General features: G+C 38.1%; 3 protein-coding genes across 5 annotated transcripts in view; 1 reads left to right on the plus strand and 2 right to left on the minus strand.

Moving 5' to 3' along the window:
* The first annotated feature begins 1,134 nt into the window (after positions 1 to 1,134).
* On the plus strand, positions 1,135 to 4,111 carry LOC116846587 (cation-dependent mannose-6-phosphate receptor-like). The gene is made up of 5 exons (XM_032820628.1): positions 1,135 to 1,366; positions 1,894 to 2,008; positions 2,376 to 2,585; positions 2,699 to 2,911; positions 3,120 to 4,111. Exons 1-5 carry the CDS (start codon positions 1,215 to 1,217, stop codon positions 3,174 to 3,176), a joined length of 747 nt encoding a protein of 248 aa, XP_032676519.1. The 5' UTR covers positions 1,135 to 1,214; the 3' UTR covers positions 3,177 to 4,111.
* Positions 4,041 to 13,018, minus strand: LOC116846586 (D-3-phosphoglycerate dehydrogenase). Its single transcript, XM_032820627.1, has 7 exons — positions 12,852 to 13,018; positions 9,752 to 9,892; positions 7,221 to 7,372; positions 6,556 to 6,908; positions 6,109 to 6,327; positions 5,217 to 5,648; positions 4,041 to 4,893 (listed from the first exon to the last, which is right to left on the minus strand). The coding sequence occupies exons 2-7, from the start codon at positions 9,884 to 9,886 to the stop codon at positions 4,649 to 4,651; spliced, it is 1,536 nt and encodes a 511-aa protein (XP_032676518.1). The 5' UTR covers positions 9,887 to 9,892; positions 12,852 to 13,018; the 3' UTR covers positions 4,041 to 4,648.
* Positions 13,019 to 14,249: 1,231 nt separating this feature from the next.
* LOC116846599 (trissin receptor) overlaps positions 14,250 to 22,211 on the minus strand; it is a 92,404-nt gene continuing 84,442 nt past the window's right edge. The window contains exons 7-8 of one of the 3 annotated variants that reach the window (XR_004378528.1): positions 15,916 to 17,952; positions 14,250 to 15,090 (exon numbers count right to left, since the gene is read on the minus strand). The gene's annotated coding sequence lies outside the window, so the exon portion shown is untranslated. The remainder of the gene's footprint in view (positions 15,091 to 15,915; positions 17,953 to 22,211) is intronic. The other 2 variants (XR_004378527.1, XR_004378529.1) reach the window with 2 other exon arrangements.

A 22,211-nucleotide genomic window follows, 5' to 3' on the forward strand; every position in this document is an offset into this window, starting at 1 on the left:
AAGAGAAGAAGAGGACTAGTGCAAGTTAGTGGCAGGGAGTGCAACTAAAAAGAACAGGCAGTAAGAGGTGGGCGATGTTCGATCGATAACTCGATATTCGATATTCGATTCATTGCTCGATAAAGAATCGATAATCTTTTCGAAATTTTGAAATTGTTTTTCATGTTGGTAGTTTTATATATTGATAATTTGATGCTAATAAAAATTATTATTAATCTTTACTGAATATATAGAGAGTGTGTGTATATTTTGAGTTATTTTGAAATCTGAGTTACTTGAATTTTTATTTTTCAACAGTATGTGATTTACTGTCAAGTCAGAAGATTTCTAATTTCTTGTTTGCAAATAGAGACAAAGATTTATTTGACTTACTGTTCGGTCGTACTGTTGAAAAATATTCGACTAATTTATCGTGTAGTCGTAATATTTGAAAATAGAAAGACCGTTCCTATACAGCACCAAATATCTGAAATACATCCCAGAGACGTTCCAGAGACAATGTGATATATCTGGGATGTCTCTGGAATGTATTTCGGACATTTGGACTGTATGAGATTTATTTAGGTCCGATTCCACCAACGTCGATTGGGCTTTGATCTGAGTTTAAGTCTTTGTTTCAAATAGTTTAAACAAATAGTTTAAGGCTTAATCGACATTGATGAAATCGGGCTTTAATTGTTGAATTGCAATATGATTTTGATTTGTAGCAGGAGTGGCGACAACTTATGGTAAAAGTTTTATAATTAATTAAAATAAATAAGTACCGTCAGACAGCCTTTTAACATTTAAAGTAATTATATATATATATATATATATATATATATATATATATATATATATATATATAAAACTAGTCCGAATTTTAATAATTGTACTCCCAAGTAGTACGAAAATCCAACGAAAAGTCAGACAAACGAGTGTTAAATTATTTAAGTTATTTAGTTGTAAACTATAAGTAATAAACAAATTGAAGAGTTTCTTAAGCGTTAATAGATAATGAAACCTATAACATTTCATCGTGACTGTCATTTTCATACACCAGCGTTTTATCTGCCGTTGTCTCGTTCACTCGTCGTTTTTATCCGCAACCTTCACGCAGAATTCAGTACGAGTGACATCTATGCCGAGCAAATATCATTGCATCACCAGTCACATCATTTACGCGAATGACAGGATCGTAGTGTGCACGAAACGACAACATAGCTTGGTGGAAGATGTACAGTCGTAGTAGGACGTTGATTGCATTGGCGTTATTTCTGATATTATTTTGCGACAGCACGTCGTCGGAATGTATGCAACTGGGGCCTTGTACCTGCTTTCTACCGGACGGCAATTATTACGATTTGACCAGTCTCGCTGACAAAGAGTTGGTGGTTTTTTTAGAACAATTAACCTCCGTTATCACTTTCCATTTGCATGCCGTAAACATCCTTGAATGCTAATTATTTTGTATCTGAAAAGTGCGAGGATATAAGTAAAAGTTTCCTGTTTGTTAAGGGAGAGACTAAAGAAGAAAGAAAAATTTGGTTAGGTTGAGTTTTTGTATGCAAAATAAGCTTGCGGCTTTGTTCTTAAAAAATATCGTGCACGATATTTCTATGAAAAACTATAGTTTAAGTTACTACAACTTTTCATCGAAATATCGTATTAAATATTGCGATATTTTTTAAAAATATAGCCCCTTTGTTCTTTTTCGAAGGACAATCTGAATTAAAGTAAAACAAGTATATTTTATTTCACTCTAACCTGTGAATTATACCAACATGATTATACATTTTGGACTTGTTTTCTTTAACTTCTCAATTACATTATTGCCTTTATATTCAAAATATTTCTTCTTTACCTATATTCTTTATCTATATTATATCATTAAATATTGATTCCATTTTCCAGGACACTTTCCAATACCAAGTCTAATTTGACAGTATATTTCCACCCATGTAAGGATGTGGTAATTCCCATTAAAGAGAATCAAAATAATACATGTTCCAGTGGGAAAAAAGTTTCGGTAAGCATTTCGATATACTATCATCAATTAATTTATAGAGACTATATTGTTTGATTATTTATTTATCATATGTATAATTTGTATCATATAACTTATATAACACTGCTGTTAAAACTAATCTTTAATTTTTTAACATTGTAATTCTAGTTATTAATATTTTTATAGTTTCACATTGAATAAACACCTATTAATAATAATTAATACCTATTAATAACAAAATTTTATTTTTATTATCTTGCCAAAATTTCATTCAAGCTCATAGCATAATTTAAGAGTTATATTTTTTAAGAATTACACATTAGCTATTGTTGCATTAAGCAGGAGGTGAATGAAGTAAATCAGATGAATGAAAAAATTTGTTTTACAGCTTTGTATGTACAATGAAACCACAAATACAACCATAAATTTTGGGACAGTTCACGATACTCAAATGAAGTTACCAAAGGGCAATAATAAATTTCCAGTGTTTGAAATACATCGCGGTAATATTACATCGATCATAAATATTATATGTGCCACTGACAGCACTGACATAGATTTCATATTAGATAATATTTCTCAGGATACCGGAAAGTATGTGAGTATACGGATGAGCCGTAATAAATGATGTTTCCACGGAAATATCAGAAGCTGTTTGTGTTAGCTCACATCTTGATAGAGCATATAAGCGAATCATCAAAATATTTGTAGCATTTTAGGTTGGTGTCGCCGTACGGATGTAGAAAGGAACAAGACTACAACAGAGGCTTGTCTACCGGCTCCGTTCTAGTCATCTTATTCTTCACTTTCGCTGGAATATATCTCGTTGGCGGCGCTATAGTGTTGAAAACATTGAGAGGGGCAACTGGTTGGGAAATGCTGCCAAATCATACTTTCTGGTGCGAGCTTCCCTCGTTGGTCAGAGTAAGTGAATACTATGATAATTTTGGGACTATAGAAAATACTATTTCACTTCAAAATGATCTTATTTTTTGCAATATGTCGATTCAGAGTTATCATTCGGATTATCTGCAAATATTTTGCACAGTTCTAATGCCATCCTGATGACATGCGACGATTACTGTGCGCTGTATCATTTAGTCGAGAGAATTATCTTTCTGTCGTTTTGCAGGACGGCATCGTTTTCACCTTCAATTGTTGTCGGGCGAACAGTTACGAGAGAATATAAAATCTTCATCGTCATTTAATGTTTATTAAATGCACGATCTTGTTAAAATTTAGTACGTTATAAGTAGTGGACGTTTGTACCCTAAGTAATTTTTCTATTCTCGTTCTTGTATTGTCACATTGTTTTTTCTTATAGTTATACTACGGTTTATGATAAGTATTCTTCTGTAAAGCAAGACATTAATTCGTTAAATTGCCCGCAGTCAGTTTACTGATTGACCATCAATTTTCCGTATTGATAGCTCTTGCTTTCTTAGTTTCTTTTTTTTTTTGTTAGCACAATTAAGAAGCACGATATTATGTATATTACACGAAATTACATGTGTATTGTAATAATGTGATATTCTATTGCGCTATGTCACGTGCCAATGTTATGTTTTTAAGTCTTTAGGGATATATAAAGAGAAATTTCAATTTGATTATGCAAATTAATGCTTGAATATTTCGCTATCGTTGCAAATTGAATACTCTGAAAACATGACTGCACACCAAAGAGCTATTCTTTCAGACACCATGTTTGTCGACTGGTAAGAAAGCGACAGTGAAAGCGATCACTAACAATTACAAATCGATGTAACCGATACATGTATTATCATGTTTGTAAGATTATACCCGGACATTGGAAGAGCCCCGACGCTGGAATCGGCCATTTTCACGGATGTACTCTATTTTTCGAGGACCTACAAATATTATATTTTTTATAACTTTTTAACCAACGTATTAGTATTTATGAGGCGAGATCGACTCTTTCTACGATTAGAGTAGTTGCTGTTCCCTTTTGTACAGAAGAGACGCTTTATTTGTAGACACGAGCGCTTATCGCGGGCTTTTCCGATGTCGACAGCGTAAATTGAACTGGAACCGGTGATTTGATAATGTGATGTTTTATTAACAAACTCTAATAATAATACAAAAATATAAATAACTATACGCGGACATGTTACATATAATATATACCCTTTTTTATACATTTTTCTATCTCTACGTGCGTGCGTACATGCGTGAGAGTATAAGTTTAGTAATATTTCGTACAGTAGGCGTATCTTCGCGTGTAATCAAACGAGAATATTTCACGGACTATTTTCATAGTCTTCGTCCTATGAGAAGAAAAAAATACTTATCGTTCATCTACGTAGTAGCAATATTTTCATTTCGCCATTTCTAATCCGTCCGCTTTAGTCGGGTAATAAATAATAATTTTACGAATGTGAGAAGAGATTTACATAATTAAAAAAAAAGGCGCGTTGATAGAGGAATATAAGAGCTCGTCGCGCGTTCCTAGCAATCGAGCAATACTGGATTCATCAGTGTCTCTGCATTCTTCCTGCCTTTGCGAGAATCGCTTATTATCGATCCTTTCCTCTACAATCTCTCTCACTTTCTCACTCTTTCACTCAGAAGTTCTCTCTCTCTCTCTCTCTCTCTCTCTCTCTCTCTCTCTCTCTCTCTCTGCCATTCTCTCAAGGATAACGCTCAAAAGCTGTCGATTCCGTCCACTGGAATCGACACTTCCTGGCCAGTCTGGATGATCAGCCAACTGCCGTTGGCATTCAAGTTATGGATGTTGATGCCCTTCGACGAGAAGACGTTCACAATGTTGGCGAGATCCTGCACCCTGTTTGCGCGATATAGGCAAATATGATCCCTGAGCGCGATGCCATTCACGAAGACAGCATCGTCCAAAGCCAACAGCAGCAATTCGTTGTCGCGCACGGTTCCTGCAACGTACAGAAGGGGTAATATTTCTAATGTTCCTGGATTGAACACACGAACTTACGTCTGCGATCCAAGTATGTTATTTTGGTTGAATCTTCTTTTATAGTTTCTTAGCGTTTTAAGTCGCGTCACTTAACTCGTAACGAACGTATTAAAATTATAATAATATGTATTAAATGTGTCAAATGACGTGATTTAAAACCGTAAGAAACGTGTAAAACAGCCAAATTCAGCCAAATTACACGCTTATGCGTTCAGAAATAACGCACTTGAAGTCGCAGTGTCGCGTCGGAGGGACCCTTCAAGCCCGTTGTTAGGACGTTACCTTTGATGATATGCTGTCCAACTTTCACGACGACCGCTCTATTGTCGTCTTCGACGTGGCTCTCGTGCAACTCCACGCCGATTTCCTGCGCCAGGGTCGGCGCGTTAACTAGATTCAGACCGTTCTTCGTTTGACCAGTTAATATGCCGACCAACACGGCCGTGTGTATGAATCGCTTGTCTTGCATGCCACTGCCTACAGTCTGGCTGTGCACGGTTGTGTTGAGTTTGCCCTTAAGGAAGCGACCGGCCAGTCGACCCAGTTTCTTCGACAATTCTATCCACGGCCCGTTTTCGTTTGTCATGGCAGCGGTTAAGACCGGAGCGTTTACGATACCGGTGACGGCATACTCGGTCGATTTGCCGGACAAAGCAAGGAATTGTTGGGCGATCTCTACCGCCACCCGTTGCTGGGCCTCCGCCGTGCTGGCGCCTGTGATCAAGCCGATTGTTAGTAATGACATACTATCTCGGCGATTAAAATGAAAATTGATAAATATTTTATAGGGAGAGACGTTGGAGGGACATTGAGAAGACGTCTGAAGGTTAGTATATTCTCCGACAACATAATGTCTAAAATCGGGACATAAGATCTTTAAAATGTTTTTCAGACGATTTATGTATAAATGTCTTTAAGGTGTCTTAAAGATTATCTTTAACGTCTTATGTCCCGATTTTAGACATTATGTTGTCTGGGATTAGAATGTCTCTTGTATGTTTGTCCGAGTATAAATTATCTATCGATTAAAATATACGTAGAGAAATCATTTTTTCACTGGTAATTTAGCTATTCAATCGTCGAATTGTCATACGACCTAAGAATTGATCGGATTTTAATTATACATTAACCGAGATTAATTAAAATCACTTTTACAATATTTTTAATCACGTACCGAGATGAGGGGTCGGGATAACTTTCGGATGTTTGATAAGCTCTAAAGTAATCGGATTTTTCGGCGGCTCTTCTATGAAGACATCCAGAGCAGCTCCGCCGCAATGACCAGATTTGAGCGAATTCAAGAGAGCTTCTTCATCGACAATGCCGCCACGTGCGACATTAATAATGTTAACTCCTTTCTTGCACTTCGCCAGAGTCGTCGCGTTGATTAAATCTGTGAACAGATGTGGCTCCGATTAGTCATTGCGCGACGTACAATTTGTTTATGAGAAAATTCCGATTCTTGATTTAAAATTCAACGACTTTAAAAATAATATTGATAAAAATATAATAAATGAAATATTATTTATAAAATACTCATTTTTTAAATATTATTAATATTTGAGGTCTGTAATACTAGTAATTATTTTATTGAACCACTCTCTCTCTCTCTCTCTCGTACTTTTGGTTTGAGGTATAAGCGGCGTATGGACGGTGATGTAGTCGGCCACAGGCCATATTTCCTCCAGGCTGAGCTTCTTGATGCCGAGCTCAGCGGCGGCTTCGGCACTCACTATGGGATCGAAGGCGACGATGTTCATGCCGAAGGCTTGCATCCTGCGGGCCACCTCGCGGCCTATGCGACCCATTCCAAGTACCCCGAGGGTCTTGCCGGATAATTCATAGCCAGAATACAGCTTCCGATCCCATCGACCCTCCTTTAGTGACTGCGCCGCTTGAGCCACGTTACGTGCTAACGCGGATATCAAAGCGCACGTTAGCTCGCAGGCACTGATACTGTTGCCACCAGGTGTGCTGAAATTGAAGTAAGTAATGCGATTATGCACGACTGGCGGTCTTTCGATCGATCAGGATAATCGGGATAATCGACATCCACCCACCGTCTCTCGCGTTTGTACGTATTGCGGATGTCCATTAGGCCCTTGTGTCGAGGTCATCTCTTTAATTATCAAGGTAATCTAAGTTCGATTAGTTAAATAAGTAATTGTTATATCAGCTGATTTGCTAAACAATTATTTTATTTCTTGACGAGGATCCCCACAATTTGTGGGATAAATTTGGAATGCGGTATTTTTTTTGCGGGAACATTGAACATGTTATACGTACTTCAACACGATGATTCCTTTACGCGTGGCAGCTTGGAGGTCAATGTTGTCGACTCCGGTGCCGGCGCGTCCGATCACGCGAATATTCGGACAAGCGGCAATAACGTCCGCCGTCACTTTCGTTTCGGAGCGGACGATAAGCGCATCGTGCTTCTGTTGGACAGAATGTTAAATATTCATTAAATATTCGGAAAAACATAATTAACATACAAAGAAGGAGCTAAGAAATTTCATTTTCAGTACAATCATGAAATTGGACTAATATAAATCTAAGAGATGAGAAACAACGAAAAACGATACGAGGCAAAAATATCGATAAAGCATATAACAGAGATCCCGTTCGGTGATATCGTAATTTATTCGACAAATCTATGCCTGCGGAAAGTAGAAGGCCGAAATTGCGTTGGTCTCCCTCACGGGTTTGCAACGAAACGTGCATTTAAGTTAACGTTGAAGTTTGATGTTGAAGAAGGCAAGAGCGAAGGTAAGAGATAAGGAATTAAGGAACGGCGAGTGTGAGTAGAACAAGCAATCTTAATGTGGTTTATTGAGAAATACGAGAGTAGAGAAGGGATACACAGCAAGTCTCCTTGTACGGGCGCCCATGTGTGCCGGCGCAAACCGGTGGTACAATGACCCGTTGCGAGCGAACCGGTATTCGTGCCGGCCGACTCAACTGGATATAACCGGATCGCCGGCTCGAATGCGGGCAATTAAGAAAAGAAAGATTAAACGGCGAAAGAGACCGAGATAGATCAAGTCGCAACAGCGACCGAGAGAGAGAGAGAGAGGGAAGGAGAGAGAGCACGCGGAGGGAGGGTAGCGAGGGAGGGAACGGAAAAGAGAGCAAGACGCGCGTCCCACATGTCACTCGCATATATTTATTACGCTCGTAACGCTGCATTAGACCGGGAATGTCTAATGGCTCGAGATGGATTGACGCATAATGCAGAATTTGCCCGATCCCGGGAAACGAGAAGCATTTCACGCGGTTATTTACACGAAATAAATCGATCCCCAAAGTGTCCTCAGGCTCTAACGAGGATCTCTTCACGTTCGGTGCTGACAAGCTAATCGACCGTGGAGAGAAATTACGGCGCGTCGCTGTGCATTACGATCCGTCAATCGTTTCTTCTATCTTGAGGGACTTCTATGTCGCTTGTGGGAAATTTTCGAGAGATAGGAAAGTCAACTAAATTATTCTCTGTGGTACGAGGAGAAAAAGGAAGGTGAAAACACTCGATTTTCTGAAATGGCCGACAATGAAATTTGCTAATGTCAAGTACAATTATTACTGTGTAAATCGTACGTTACTTTGTAATTTCGTAGATGGACTGTGAAACTATTCAGGAGCGCTATTCTTTGCGCGACTAAAGAAAAATGTCATGTATCTGATTGTTAGAATAATTATTTAGAAACGGGAGAGGAAGAGATAGAAGAAAATATGTCTCGTCCAATTTAAACTGATATTATTACTTCGCAATTTCGTAAGTACACTGTGAAACAATTCAAAGGCGTCGTTATTTGTATGATTAATAAAAGATGTCACGTATCTGATTGTTAGAATAATTATTTAGAAAGGGGAGAGGAAGGGATAAAGGAAAATATGTCTCGTCCAATTTAATCTGATATTGTTACTTCGTAATCTCGTAGATGCACTGTGAAACAATTCAAGGGCATCATTATTTGCACGACTAAAGAAAGATATCACGTATCTGATTGTTAGAATAATTATTTAGAAACGGGAAAAGAAAGGATAGAGGAAAATATGTTTCGTCCAATTTAATCTATCAGGCGCGACGCGATTGCGCCTCGTTTCCTCGGGTTGAAGTCCACTGTTTATCGTCCCGTTCCCGAAATCGGTGAATATTGAGTTTTATACAATGCAAATATTATACGTTATGAATGCACTAGAAGAAAATAAAAGCTCCGTCTGATCCACGTTGAATAGCCTTTCAATTATTATGATTCCTCAGTCATTGAAGCAATACAGAAATATCGTCTGTCACGTCAATGATCTGAGGAATCAACGACTACTGCTTGCGAATTAAGATTAATATCGCAAATTCGAAGAAATATTGATAAATGAATGTTACTAAACTGATATATCCAGGATTGAGAGGATTTGCATTTTCAATTTATAGTATTACTTCCAAAGGTGTAGAATTCAGCGCGAATTACAGAATTAAATTTTGAATTTAAAATACAAAATTGTAAACCGATATGTGTGAAAAAGTTGAAGTGAAGTAAAAAATGGTCTTTTATTTCTTTTCACCTTTACATTTTGAAAATCGATTTTAATGTTTAGCAGAGCTTCTGTCACGAGAAGAAGCAATTTTAGTCCCTACTCCGCAGATCACTCCGTTCTTTAAGCCAATACTCGATGGCGAGTATCAAAGGGAATTCATAATTTCGCAAAACACGTTTCTATCGGTCGCTTTTTGGTTTGTTTATTTCTTGCGCGACGGAGCGCGAATTATTGATCGCCACTACACGCGCGCAAAGTTTTGCAAAAAAAAATAATGTGCGCACCTGTAGCTCGTTGATCAGCTCATCCTTCGGCAGTCTGTATTTTGTCGTAACCGGAATGCCGTGCTCGGCTAGCAGCGCGCCACAAGACTCGTCCACGGGATCGCTGATGAGAACGCTTCTCAGGTTGACCGACATGTTGTCCTTGAACAAAAGAAGCCCTTGAATAGTGGTTATCTGAGCAAAGGGGAATCGCTATTCGTGATCCGATATCTATAATTCAACCGGTCGTCTGGTCGGGTGTTTGCGCGGTTGTCTGTAGCTGGTCGTCGGTTATCATATTTTTGCGAAATTTTATACTGTGCAGTTATATATTAATCTGCACGGCGTGTAAAAAGTCGCAAGTAAAAAATTTACTATTTTGCACGTATTTATATTCAGGACAATACAACACTATCTTTTCACGAGGAGCGGCAATTTTGTGCAAAGAAAATGACGAAATTTCGCGACAATCATACGTTTATTCATACAGAATTTATTTAACATTGTAGAATTAGAGTTTGCGTCGTTTAGATTGCTTAATTTATACACACATATATATTGTATCACGCATACGTGAGCACTTTCTAATCGTTCCGTGACGGAAATTTGCGATCGGCCGATCGAAATCTTCAACCGTAACGGCCCGCGGTTGTGACAAGCGATAAGCATCATGAATATATTCCCTTGCTCATCGAAATCACATTGACGTCCCATCGTCCCCGTATCATCAGATAGAAATATCGATATCGATAAACAACGACATCGGCAAATAACGTCGTTGACGATTGAACGTTTTGTCAGTCTAATTATAATTGTAATTGATCGGTTTGCGTACAGTATCAGATGAAATGAGCCAAGTAAGCTCTTCCAGTATATTTTAATTAGAAAGATATTTTTGAGAATTCTTATAGGCTTCTCGTGGAAATTTCTACTGAGCTCTAATCGTCTTCCTCGAAAGAAATATCTGGAAGATGGCAAACAAGCAGTCTGTTGATGTATCACTTTCGTTTACTTTGTGATTCTGATCATCATCAATATTATCTAGAATCAATAGAGAGTTGCTCAAGATATTACGTAAACCGTTCCAGTGGAATAACATTCTATTAGGCTCTTTTTTGTCGCAAGTTCGAGGAAGCTTCAGAGAGAAGCTCTTCGGCGTTTGGCTCCTTTGATACTTGAATCGTCAACATTGTGCGCGTCACGTAACAACCATTAGTATGATTAACACATTAATTATTCATATGCGTGGCGAATATTAATGCACCGTGGTATAAGATACCTAGCTTGTTATGGGCGGAAATATACTGCCACATCATGAATACTCGCTACCAGGTAGTTATAATAAGCAGTGTTTGCGACAGTACGGTTGGCATTGTCGATTTATGCATATTAAATCTTTCAGCAGACGCACACGTGCACCCAAGCTGCAATCAATGCTTCGTGTGGGTTCCGATAAGCGCTGATATCCGAGGCTATTCACGCAAGTGAATTTGTTAGTACATCGCATTCATAATCGGTCATTTAAAAATACTTTAAAGGACTTCTTATCTAGAATTGACGCGAAGCACGCGGAACGCGCTAATATTCTGAGATTTTGATCTCAAATTTTCCTTGGGGAGGAAATGTCAGAAAAGCCCACCATTACACGCAACTTTTCCAATTTTCTCGTTCGATATTTTTGTGATAAAATCCGTAGTCAAAAGTTTAATTAGAGATCTGTCGAAGTTCACTTCGAATCTAACGACTAATAGTCTCGTTATCTACTTGTTATCCCTGTCTTATCTATTTTTACTGACTTGCAGTTTTCACATTGTTAGTGATTCGTATTCTCTTCGAAAGTGAAGTTTTGTGAGGGATGCGTTTTTTATCAATTCTGAGAGAATTCGTATTTTCCTTGCTACAGCGACGACATTTATCTCATTCCGGCCACACTATCTCATACACATTGACTTTATGGTTCAGGCACGGATATAACATGGTATGACAACACGTGTGCTGCGGAAATTGTAGAGCTCCGTTAATTAATGTCAAACGATCCATTACGTCACGCGACAGATATATCGAGCTTAATAAAACATCTCTTGAAGAAGCAGTAGCGTAAAATTGCTAATGTCGCAATTTCCGACATGCAAATGCATTCATTTCTGCAGTAAAAACAGAACATCGAGCCAAGTCAGTGAAAATTACATAAGCGGAATATAGGTATGACGAGCGCTTGTATCCCGGCTCGATGAAACGCCGCTGAGGAAATTTTTCTTTTTGGCGCATAAATCGACATATTCCATGCATTCAAATTTATCGTTATATACTCAAAGAAACGCGGATAGCGCGCGAATATTGCCAACTCACCTACATTCGAGAGATTTTATAGACTCGTTGTCGAGCTTGTTTCCTTCTCCTGACATTGAATGCCCGTGATCGACTTACAAGTACATCTACAAGTATCTTTCGGTGGCCTCATTGAATTTTATCATTTTAGAGAAAAACCGCAATTGAATACCGATAAATACAAATACTAGCAACGGTTCAATAAGCACGAATCTCCCTTTCTCTCTTTCTTTCTTTCCGTATTTTTTCGCTCAGAAAATTTGTTTATATAACTGTTTATTGATGTAACTGATATTCAGTTACATCAACTGAATATCAGTTTTCCTTCCATTTTGTTTCTTTTTGTTTTCCTTTCATTTCGGTACACAAAATGTAAAATAAAATTATTTTAGTTGATATTTATTGTTATGGAAATTTAACAGAAAATATTTTGAATTTTACAATGAAAATTTGAAATTTATTTCAGTCGGAGATTATAATCGTGTCGCTTCGGGCGCTTCGTGTGTTATACCGCAATATTGTTTATTATATTATATTTAGCGGCAAATTCTGATTCGTCGGTCAAGATTCCGTTGTTATCGCGCTATACACTGCCAGTAAATCGCCTTATTATAAATTGCCGTCGAGCGTAAGATGCACCTCGGTGCAATGGCGCGCATGTGGCGGCGATAGAAAGCCGGCGGGCAGCAACAAGTGTCAGATTTTGAAGTCGGTGTTGTAACCCTTCGCCGAACGTGACTTGTCCTGATGGGCGAACGGAATTTAAAGGAAAAAAAAAGAATCCAGAACCTACCTTTCCTCGGAAAATTCTCTCTTTCTCTGCGCGGGAAATTCGTTACGACGACGTTGATTCGGCCTTGAATCTTCGGAAACAGACGAGCGATGTTAGGGACCAATGTAGGACTTGGAGTGCTGGTATCGTACGGTGGTCTAGCCGTAAACTGACCCGTTCTACTGTGATTTATCTTCTTATAGCGGAGTCCCCACTCTGGCCATAGGAACGCGATGCCTGGGTGAATTGTGGCGGTGTTGTTCGCGCTGCGGCCGCCGTCCCTCTTCGTCGGCCGTTCGCTCGCCGTTTGAGTGTGTACACTCAGCAAACACATATACGTTCACCTGACGAAGACTAACGTATTTTGAAATGAACACATCGTGACCAGATGATGGCGCCAGTCTAGGTGCAACTGTTCAGGTGTAATCACCTGAGATTATCTAACAATTATCTAATAATTCGAGATCGTGTAATAAGAATACCATTAGATAAAATCTGACGAGAGGCACCATCGGCTGTCCTTCGAAAGTTTCTGCAGAGGTAAAAGCAGGGAAAGAGGAAACGGGAAATTAATCGTGCGACTGCGTGATTATAGAGTGAGGTATTGCTTCTTGAAAATAAACAAACATTTGCAAAAAGAGGAGGAAGAAGAAAAAGAAATCTGCTCGTAATTCAAGCGACGAGTGTCGTGATAGTAACGATGGTTTTGACAAGACAATTTACGTAAGTGTTTTCTGCGTGTATGAACGAAAATATTTCGGAGTTATACGCATGTCATGCATATTTCCTTCGTTATCAGACTTATCGGTCGTTGGCAGCATCGGAAGAACTGATAGAACGGGAGAATACCTGTTTCGATAACGTTACTTTGTAAGTTGAGGACATAAAGAGACATGAAACTTAATTCTGACGATTTTAAATGAATATGCTAATGATTAAGTTTTACGTGATAAAATTTTACGTGTACGAGATAAGAGTACGGAGGTGTGTCTGATTACGAATGAGATTAATAAGTGTTTTTTTAAGGACCTACTAGAATCAATGAATTATAAAGAAACAAGAGATAAAAAGTAGTGAAATGAAATGAAAAATAATGAAGTAACGAGAGGAGTTATAAAAAACAATGGCGCAAAAGTTATCTTAGAGAGAGCTGACTACGTTAGTCCATTAATTCATTCTTAGAATTTTGCTCTTTAATTCACGAGAAAGAAAAAAAGAGTCAAATGAAATACAGTTGGCTACTATATTGAATAGAATTTCACCTATGAGTGATTTTCAAAGCGTTAATTGAAATTTACGGATGACTGTGTCTCTCTTTGACTTTGAGGCTGCAGTCATCCGTAAATTTTAATTAACGCTTTGAAAATCACTCATAGGTGAAATTCTATTCAATATAGTAGCCAACTGTATTTCATTTGACTCTTTTTTTCTTTCTCGTGAATTAAAGAGCAAAATTCTAAAAATGAATTAATGGACTAACGTAGTCAGCTCTCTCTAAGATAACTTTTGCGCCATTGTTTTTTATAACTCCTCTCGTTACTTCATTATTTTTCATTTCATTTCACTACTTTTTATCTCTTGTTTCTTTATATTTCATTGATTCTAGTAGGTCCTTAAAAAAACACTTATTAATCTCATTCGTAATCAGATAAATAAGATAATCAGCCGTATTTCATGATGCTATCTGTGGTGAGATGCTCGTGTCACTCTTAGACTGTTTACTTGATAATTATCGAATTAAATCCTCATATGATCCTGGCAAAAATAGAGGAGAAGATAGTAACATGAGACACGACTGATTCCTTAAAAACAATTGTTACGATCTGACAGTAACTGAAATAAATATGACCTTTATATAATTTTGGAATTTTTATTGGTCACCAAAGAACGTCAATGTCATAATATTAAGAGAAACTACTTTATTTTCTTCTTATTAAAACTTTTCATGAGATAAGATTCAAAAATTGTTTTCCTGTCCTAATTGCGACAAACCTAATATATTAGCTATAGTATATTGATTAATAAAACGACGATGAACACATCGTACAACGATGTTTTGACTGTCGCGAAAATCGTGAACAGATAAACGTGTCCGTAACATAGGATCAATATGCAAGAAAAGTAAATGGTCCTCTGATATCTCGATGTTGTCCACTTGCATTCGAGTGGCCGAAATTTGCCGGCGCGTCACCGTCGAAGACTCGGCGGGAGCCGTCTGATCGCAAACGGACGGAATAGACGATAGGAAATCGCCAGTAATCTGGAATCGTGCAAAAAGACGAAAATCAACGTTTAAGAAGCAAAAGAGAGAGAAAGATAGAGAGAGAGAGAGTGCACGAAGCGAAAAATATATTTTCCACTCGTCGTAGCACGGTCAACAGGGTCAACGGGGTCGTGAAGTGCTGGAGTGACGCAACCGTGCTGCTGGGGGTCCGATTCAGCCATAATAATCGTATAACAGCGCGATATCTCGTGGGCTCTTCATTGCTCGTGCAATCGCTCTCTTTCTCTCACTCTCTCGTTCTGCCGAGGTTTTCCCTGTCGCGGTCGTTCTCTCGCAAACAACTTGACTTCTCTCCGGCCGCTGATAACTCGCGATTGCCACATGTCGCGACCGTGTGTGGACCCCGTGTTAGGAGGCACGAATCGGCTCAAGGAATTTGCATACGTATTAATTGTCGTTATCAGTGATTCCCAGTGAGAATTACAAAACATTCCGAATCGTGCATGAGCGGGCCATGAAAAAATCGTGCGTTTCTCATGCGCGCGATTTTTCAGAAGCGCAATAATTTTAATGAGGAGAGACAAGAAGTTCAAATAAAGTTTTCGAGATGTATATCTTGCTGACGGGAGCGTTCTATTTTTCCAGGATCAGCAGTTTACAAATTCCTCCGGCTACGAGGCACCTTTGAAAGTAAACTTTTGCGAAGTAAACTTTTGCCATGGCAACTTTTAATGTTTATCTTTTCTATTTAATATTTTTATTTGACTTTTACATAAATAATCGCGGTCTATATTCCTCGAGTTTTTGACTCCGCTAGCCATTCGATCAATATTTGTTGTTTTCACCGAAACGCGTTCCTACCAGTGAGTTCTAGGTGGGGGAGTGTTTCGTAATTAAATGCCTGTCGCGCACAAATTAATCAAACATCTCTTGATTCACGAGTTCTCTCGAGCGTATTGTTTTCGTGAGTTGTGGCGCGTCAACTGAAATAAGAGTGGCGCACCACTGCTTTGTGCGTCACTGAGCCGAGATACCAACAGGCGTCATCGAGTGGCGGGTAATCATTTGACTCTGTACCCCCAGCGGACCGAATTATCTCTTATCAACATGGAAAATAACTCCGATCGAGCCGGCTTCTTCGTCTTCGCGGCTCGATAACGGAGTTATCCGCTCTCTGACTACGAAACGTCCACTTTTCCACCCAGTTTCGCGGGTACAATAGAAACACTCTCACTTGATTTCTAATAATATCGTTATCCGACCGGCCGACAACAGAGAAGAGGCCACCAGCCCGTTTTAACCGGATCGAACAACGATTAATCTCGCCTCTCATAATTGCGCCGCCAGAAACTCGACTCGTTCATCAAGTTGCGTTCGAGTTACCGAGGGACTCGCACGATACCGGGATAATAAACGACAAAATCGCGGAAGACACTTTTCGCGGTCGCGCCGCGAGCGATAATTAAACTGTTGATCGTCCAGTACAATCGTCTCTCTCTTTCTCTCTTTTGTTTGGTTTTTATTGTTATTGACACGAGCGGATCGCATGTTAGATAAATAAATCTACATTGCACACGCGCGAAACTCGCAATCTATTTCGATTCGTTAAATCTCGCACGTACACACATATACACACATATTCTTTCGTCGTACCACGATAAAATTTGAAAGGAAAATAAATTGAGCAGGACAAAGCAGAGAGATTGAAATTCCATCTCACGGATTTGTAGAAAATAAGAAAAATACAGAAGTGTGTTCGTTAGCAGAAATATTCGCAGTACAAGTTCAACGGATCCGATTAAAAATTCATTCTAATTAGATTAATCCCAACCAACTATCTGGTTTATACAAGCTGATGTTATTGGATCCTGATTATTAATAAGGTCAATCAATAAATAAAAAAGGTTAAAAGAACTCACGCAAGATGTAGATTGCGAAACACGCTGTATCCGCAAATGTACCAAGAAATGGGACATTGCACGTTTCGATAAATCAGCTAAATTCCGATACTTTTTAAATTACGATATTTACGACAACTTATATTTCAAGAATAGCATAAAAGTGAGAGATGTCATTACCATTTGATTTTTTTAATCTATATTTGATTGTGCATTTGACAGACTGATAATTTATTCGGTATTAATAAAAGGTCCTAATTATTAATAATACTTATTTATATATAAAATAGAACGTTTGTCTCTATATACAAAATAGAATGTTTCCTATATTAACTTTCAAATTCTTTGACTGGTCTGAATCAAAATTTGTATAGTTATGTAGAGTTTTTAAGACCTTACGTAAGATATAAACTATTATGACAACTGGATTACCCTTGATTTTCCCTTGACATTTTCTGATAACTTGGGCAACACGAGTAGTTTAAGCTAGTTAATAGCATATTGATTGCTACGTTGCACAATTATCAGAGCTTATCAGGGTTTGATTACATTATCTTGTGCAAACCAGACGATTGGTTGGGATCAACCTGATAAGGACTATGGGATAAATTTCTAGTTACGGGGAAGTGGATATCGCGCGGAAGCTCATTACGGCAGCGTTTCGTGGCAATCGGTTTCCAGTCTTTGGAGAACGTCACTCGCTACATGCGAATGGAGTATCACGAGATGTTTTACTTGTGCTTCTTGTACCGACTCGATCGTATTTGCGACGTCTTACCTCGGTCGTTCGCGATTCCCAGACATTCCTCAAGGGAAGCCACCAGCCACCCCTGTCTTGCGCGAGAGTCCTCCTCGTAGTTCCTCCTCTGCTCAATGATCATGGCGCGAGGCTGATACAGTTATTGAACGTTCCACGTTATAAAACACCCCGGCTTATTTTTCCAGCTTCCCCTCTGAACCGCGGGAAGCTCTCGCGAATGATTGATGTCCCAGGATTCACCTTGGAGGGATATATATTAATCATTGTGAAATATATACGTGTGGAACACACCGAACGTCCTTTCACGGAAATCTTAAGAGGGCGCGTTTCCCAAAATAATTTCCTGCTTAATATTAATAGGTTCTAATTGAGGGAGTTTATGCTCGTCAAAGGGAAGAGCATCACGCGTACGTGGATTTCCACCGAGAGACATGTTTCGTACGGCATTAACAACGTCTTTATCAGATATACGACATCAGTCGAATGACCTGCAAACACCTCTCGACATGAGCATGAAATTTGAATTATTAGGATTATGTTGTGTGTGCCTCGTGGGAGGTCGCTAATCGAGTTCGCTCTGTATGCTATATTCAACATAGCGGAACTTGTCGATACTGATACTTAGTTCGATAAAGTTTCGTAAACATCTTGTTAAATGAGGATAGTTCTGTCGATGATAAAAGGCCGAACGGGAGGAGAAGCCAGCACGCTGGAACAAACTGGTTACCAGCGCGTGAACTCCAGACCCCGCGAGATAGAGCTCGGAGAATGAAGAACAAAAATTTTCGTGAGATAAAGCACTCACGTGATACGAGGGAGACAGAGAGGGGAAGAGAAAGGGAGAGAATGAAAAAAAACTCGTCATTTCTACGAGTATCGATAAGTGGTCTCACTCACCCACACGATTGCAAAATTATCAAACGTCTGTCTGTTGTTACGAATTTGATAGTTTTCAACGCGTGGTAAACGATGTCTGTGACATGCTATTCGACACCTCATTGAGATACGCCCATGTGAGAAAGGAAGATATTTGTGCACTAGCTCTACGGTAACAGGAAAAGATTGTCAGCACAGACAATATGATTATTTTATTTCGTAAACAAAATGGATACACTGTACTATGTGAGTGAGTCGTTTGTCTTTGTAACAATTGACGGTGATGTACAACGTGATAACGCGAATTTTTATTTTATCCACCGACACGCATCTTTTAAAAATTTTGTACATGACGTTGCTTGGATTACTATATATGTGACTAAGTTTGACATAATAAATAAATAAATAATATAAAATAAAACAAGTAATTAAATAAAAATAAAATAAAATAAAACAAATACATAACGTAAAATAAAAATAAATAAATAAAATAAATAACACAGTTGATATACAAAATATCTATAAAAAATAGGATCTAGTTATTAAATATATCTCAACCCCAAAAATAAAGCAAAAAACACGGAATTAAATTCAAGAAATTATTATATTTGAAATATTATATATTATTATATTTGATATTATATTAATATATTATATATATTATATTTAATATTATATTATTATATTTGAGATTATATTAATATTATTATATTTGAATATTTGAAAATAGAGACGTAAATTTTATTAAGAAGTTGATATTTATGATTTATTGTTTATTCGATTGTATACTATTTTCGTTGTAGAATTATAAGAAAAATGTATTATTAATGTAATGGCTGTGTGAAGTATAGGCTTTGTGTAAGTAGCTAGTCATTACTAGCCGCACTTTATACTTCTTATCTGCTACTCGGGATCGTCTTACCAGTTGCGACGAAGGACAGACCGATAATTTTGCACGTGGTCTTTCCACTCTTAGATCTAGATAGTTTAATGAGCTTCAGTTACCTAACGAGGCAAGTCGTTGAATGCTTTTATATAAAATATGGAATGCGTTATTTCGCGTGAAGACGTTATATGAAGAAGTAGATTAAAGTTGATCGAAACTAAGAAACTAAGAAACAAATCGCAATTGTCAGAATTGCACAAAATGAAACGATGTTCGATTTAATAATATCGTGTTAAAAAAAAAGAGGGAATAGACTATGTCCAATAATTTCAGAAATTAGAAAACAAAACTTTATTTAAATTTATAATAATTTAACGAGATTTGGAATATTGCAGTTATTACAGATTTTTATTTTCACATAGTAATGTTAATCTTAGAAGATCATAAGTCGCACGAGAAATTTATATTCCATTAACATATTTTTTATTACATGGAAAAAGGTGCGTTTTTACGATTCATTAGAAAGGTATTTCTGGAGTTGCTTGCTTTCGTGTCAGTAGCGTAAGAGGAAACTTTTATCTTGCAGGCATGCGAGGACTCGATGTTAGTTAATTGATAGCGCTTTAATTGGTATCAAGTGCCGAAGTACACAGCGCCGCACACGAAAAGGTCAAGTAATGCATCTACATTAGCACATCGCGTGCTTTATGTCTGAACCTTGGAGTGTCTAATCGTAAGAGACAGCACGGGCCTACTCGAAAACACTTGCGAACTATTATCATCAGCCTGCAATTTCGTGAAACGTAAATGCGCGGGCTCCTGATTCTCGGTCAGTTCGATTGTCAAGTTGTTGCTCAACTTATAAATACGAAAGTCAGTTCGACGTGTGGGATCGCCATTGAAGTTTCCTCCAAGAAAAATCACCCCTGAATCCCTGGAGGAAGCTGTTCTAAAGAAGAACTCCTTCGGACGAATTTCACATATGCGGGTAATGGTGCGAAAGGTTATCCGTGAAGACACCTCTAAAAGCTGATCGTTCTTTGTGCGGGAATATAAAATGATAGGAGTCTCAAATCCACACGTTATATTCTCGACACCCAATAACTTTTGTTTATGCAAAAAAAAGTTTTGGTTTGACGATATTCACGATGCCAGCCGCACTGGCAAATTTTGCATCGCTGCCAAAGGCACGAAGTGTAATCTAGAGCGGATTTGTTGTAGAAAAATATAAAGCGCACTAAAGCAATTTTTTGCTAAAATATACAGTCCCAAGTATTCACATTAATCTCAAAAAATTCATTCGCACTCATAATTAATATCTTGTACCAGTCACTAAGTGCATTCTACGTGTACGCAAAGAAGTCTTTAAATTCGTTGCTTTTCAAGATCAAGCTCCAAGTTTGCGATGTCGGGTGTCTGATTCGAGTCGACATGATTTCTAATAAATTAAATTTATTTTCTCACAATCATTAGAAAAGATTTCCTTATTATTTTTCCATATGAGTCCCGAAGCCGTGTGGGATGATGAAGAAGAATGTCACGCATCACGCAACTTTGACGACATTTATATAAATAGATGCGCATATTCCGCGATATCGATCCAATTATTTCAGGACGAGTAAGCGTGCCTGATATCCGCTGCTTGAGTGCTCCCGCGTTCGAGAAAGTTTCTCCGTATTCTACTGGCTGTTGATACTACGATTAATTGATTATTAAGCCTGCTATTGGTCGTATTTTACGACCACATTCGCGTGAATAATTCGGTAAGTATAATATGGTCGCTCGACTTCAGGCTTCATTGCCTAGAGAGCTGAGTCGCAAAACGAGTGGTAATAAATATCCGCGGCAGAATAATTATTCCTACGTCAGAACGTGAGCTTGGACTGTTCCTAGCCAGTATCAAAAAGAAGAAGAAGAATGATCATTATGAAGTATATGAAATTATTTTTCCGAGATAATAAAATATAAAAGATCCAGATTAATCGTAGATTAAAAGAAAATTAAAAGAAAAACACGGCGTTTCAAACTGTATTACCTTAAGAAGCATTATACTAATTTGTAAATATTCTTCCGCTCTTTGGTAGAATTGATAATAATACTTTATCGACTCAAAAAGTCATCGATAAAAATTCGTACAACCGAAAGTGCTTGCCTCATGCTAAAATGCGCTGAATCAAAATGGATAGGGAGTGGAGATGCCGAAGGAGCATGAAATGCTCGAAAGATGCACAATAGCGTTCCAACCTGATCTGATCTTGCAATTCTCGATAGATCGAGCACGACGGATCCTAAGCAGTAGCGATTCGGTCTAGACATTCCAATCGGTTGCCCGTTCACACTGAATACGAAACGTCTGAGAAGATGCGGTACGTTCCGCGCATACGAATATGCGCTCGATCTAAGCTTGAATCGCCGCGAATTGGAGGTAAAAGAATGAAAATTCTGCACGCCTCTTCTGCAGTCGAATTCTTCTATCTCTTTTACAGCCAATAACGATTTGAGAACTGTTGTTGTCTCTTTATGAAAGAATCTGAAGAGTAAGTTTAATCGAAGAGAAGAGGGACAAATTTTACTGGAGACTATGAAGAAATAATTGTAATATTAAATTGAAATTAAATTGAAATAGGTAGACTTGAACTATAAAAACGCTCGTGACAGACAACAATTTCTAATTCGTCTATAACAATAGAGAGAGAGAGAGAGAGAGAGAGAGAGAGAGAGAGAGAGAGAGAGAGAG

The sequence above is a fragment of the Odontomachus brunneus genome, unplaced genomic scaffold (genome assembly GCF_010583005.1).
Source record: "Odontomachus brunneus isolate Ranch 3 - 2012 unplaced genomic scaffold, Obru_v1 Obru_scaffold_066, whole genome shotgun sequence".
Classification (NCBI taxonomy): domain Eukaryota; kingdom Metazoa; phylum Arthropoda; class Insecta; order Hymenoptera; family Formicidae; genus Odontomachus; species Odontomachus brunneus.

What these genes read in the sequence shown, in the direction of transcription:
- LOC116846587 (XM_032820628.1), top strand. Translation starts at nt 1,215, where the DNA reads ATGTACAGTCGTAGTAGGACGTTGATTGCATTGGCGTTATTTCTGATA. An exon ending in CCAGTGGGAAAAAAGTTTCG is followed by an intron (nt 2,009 to 2,375) that starts GTAAGCATTTCG and finishes TTTGTTTTACAG; the next exon opens with CTTTGTATGTACAATGAAAC. An exon ending in AGCTTCCCTCGTTGGTCAGA is followed by an intron (nt 2,912 to 3,119) that starts GTAAGTGAATAC and finishes GTCGTTTTGCAG; the next exon opens with GACGGCATCGTTTTCACCTT.
- LOC116846586 (XM_032820627.1), bottom strand. Translation starts at nt 9,886, where the DNA reads ATGTCGGTCAACCTGAGAAGCGTTCTCATCAGCGATCCCGTGGACGAG. An exon ending in AGCTGATCAACGAGCTACAG is followed by an intron (nt 7,373 to 9,751) that starts GTGCGCACATTA and finishes TCTGTCCAACAG; the next exon opens with AAGCACGATGCGCTTATCGT. An exon ending in TATCCCGACCCCTCATCTCG is followed by an intron (nt 5,649 to 6,108) that starts GTACGTGATTAA and finishes GCTTGATCACAG; the next exon opens with GCGCCAGCACGGCGGAGGCC.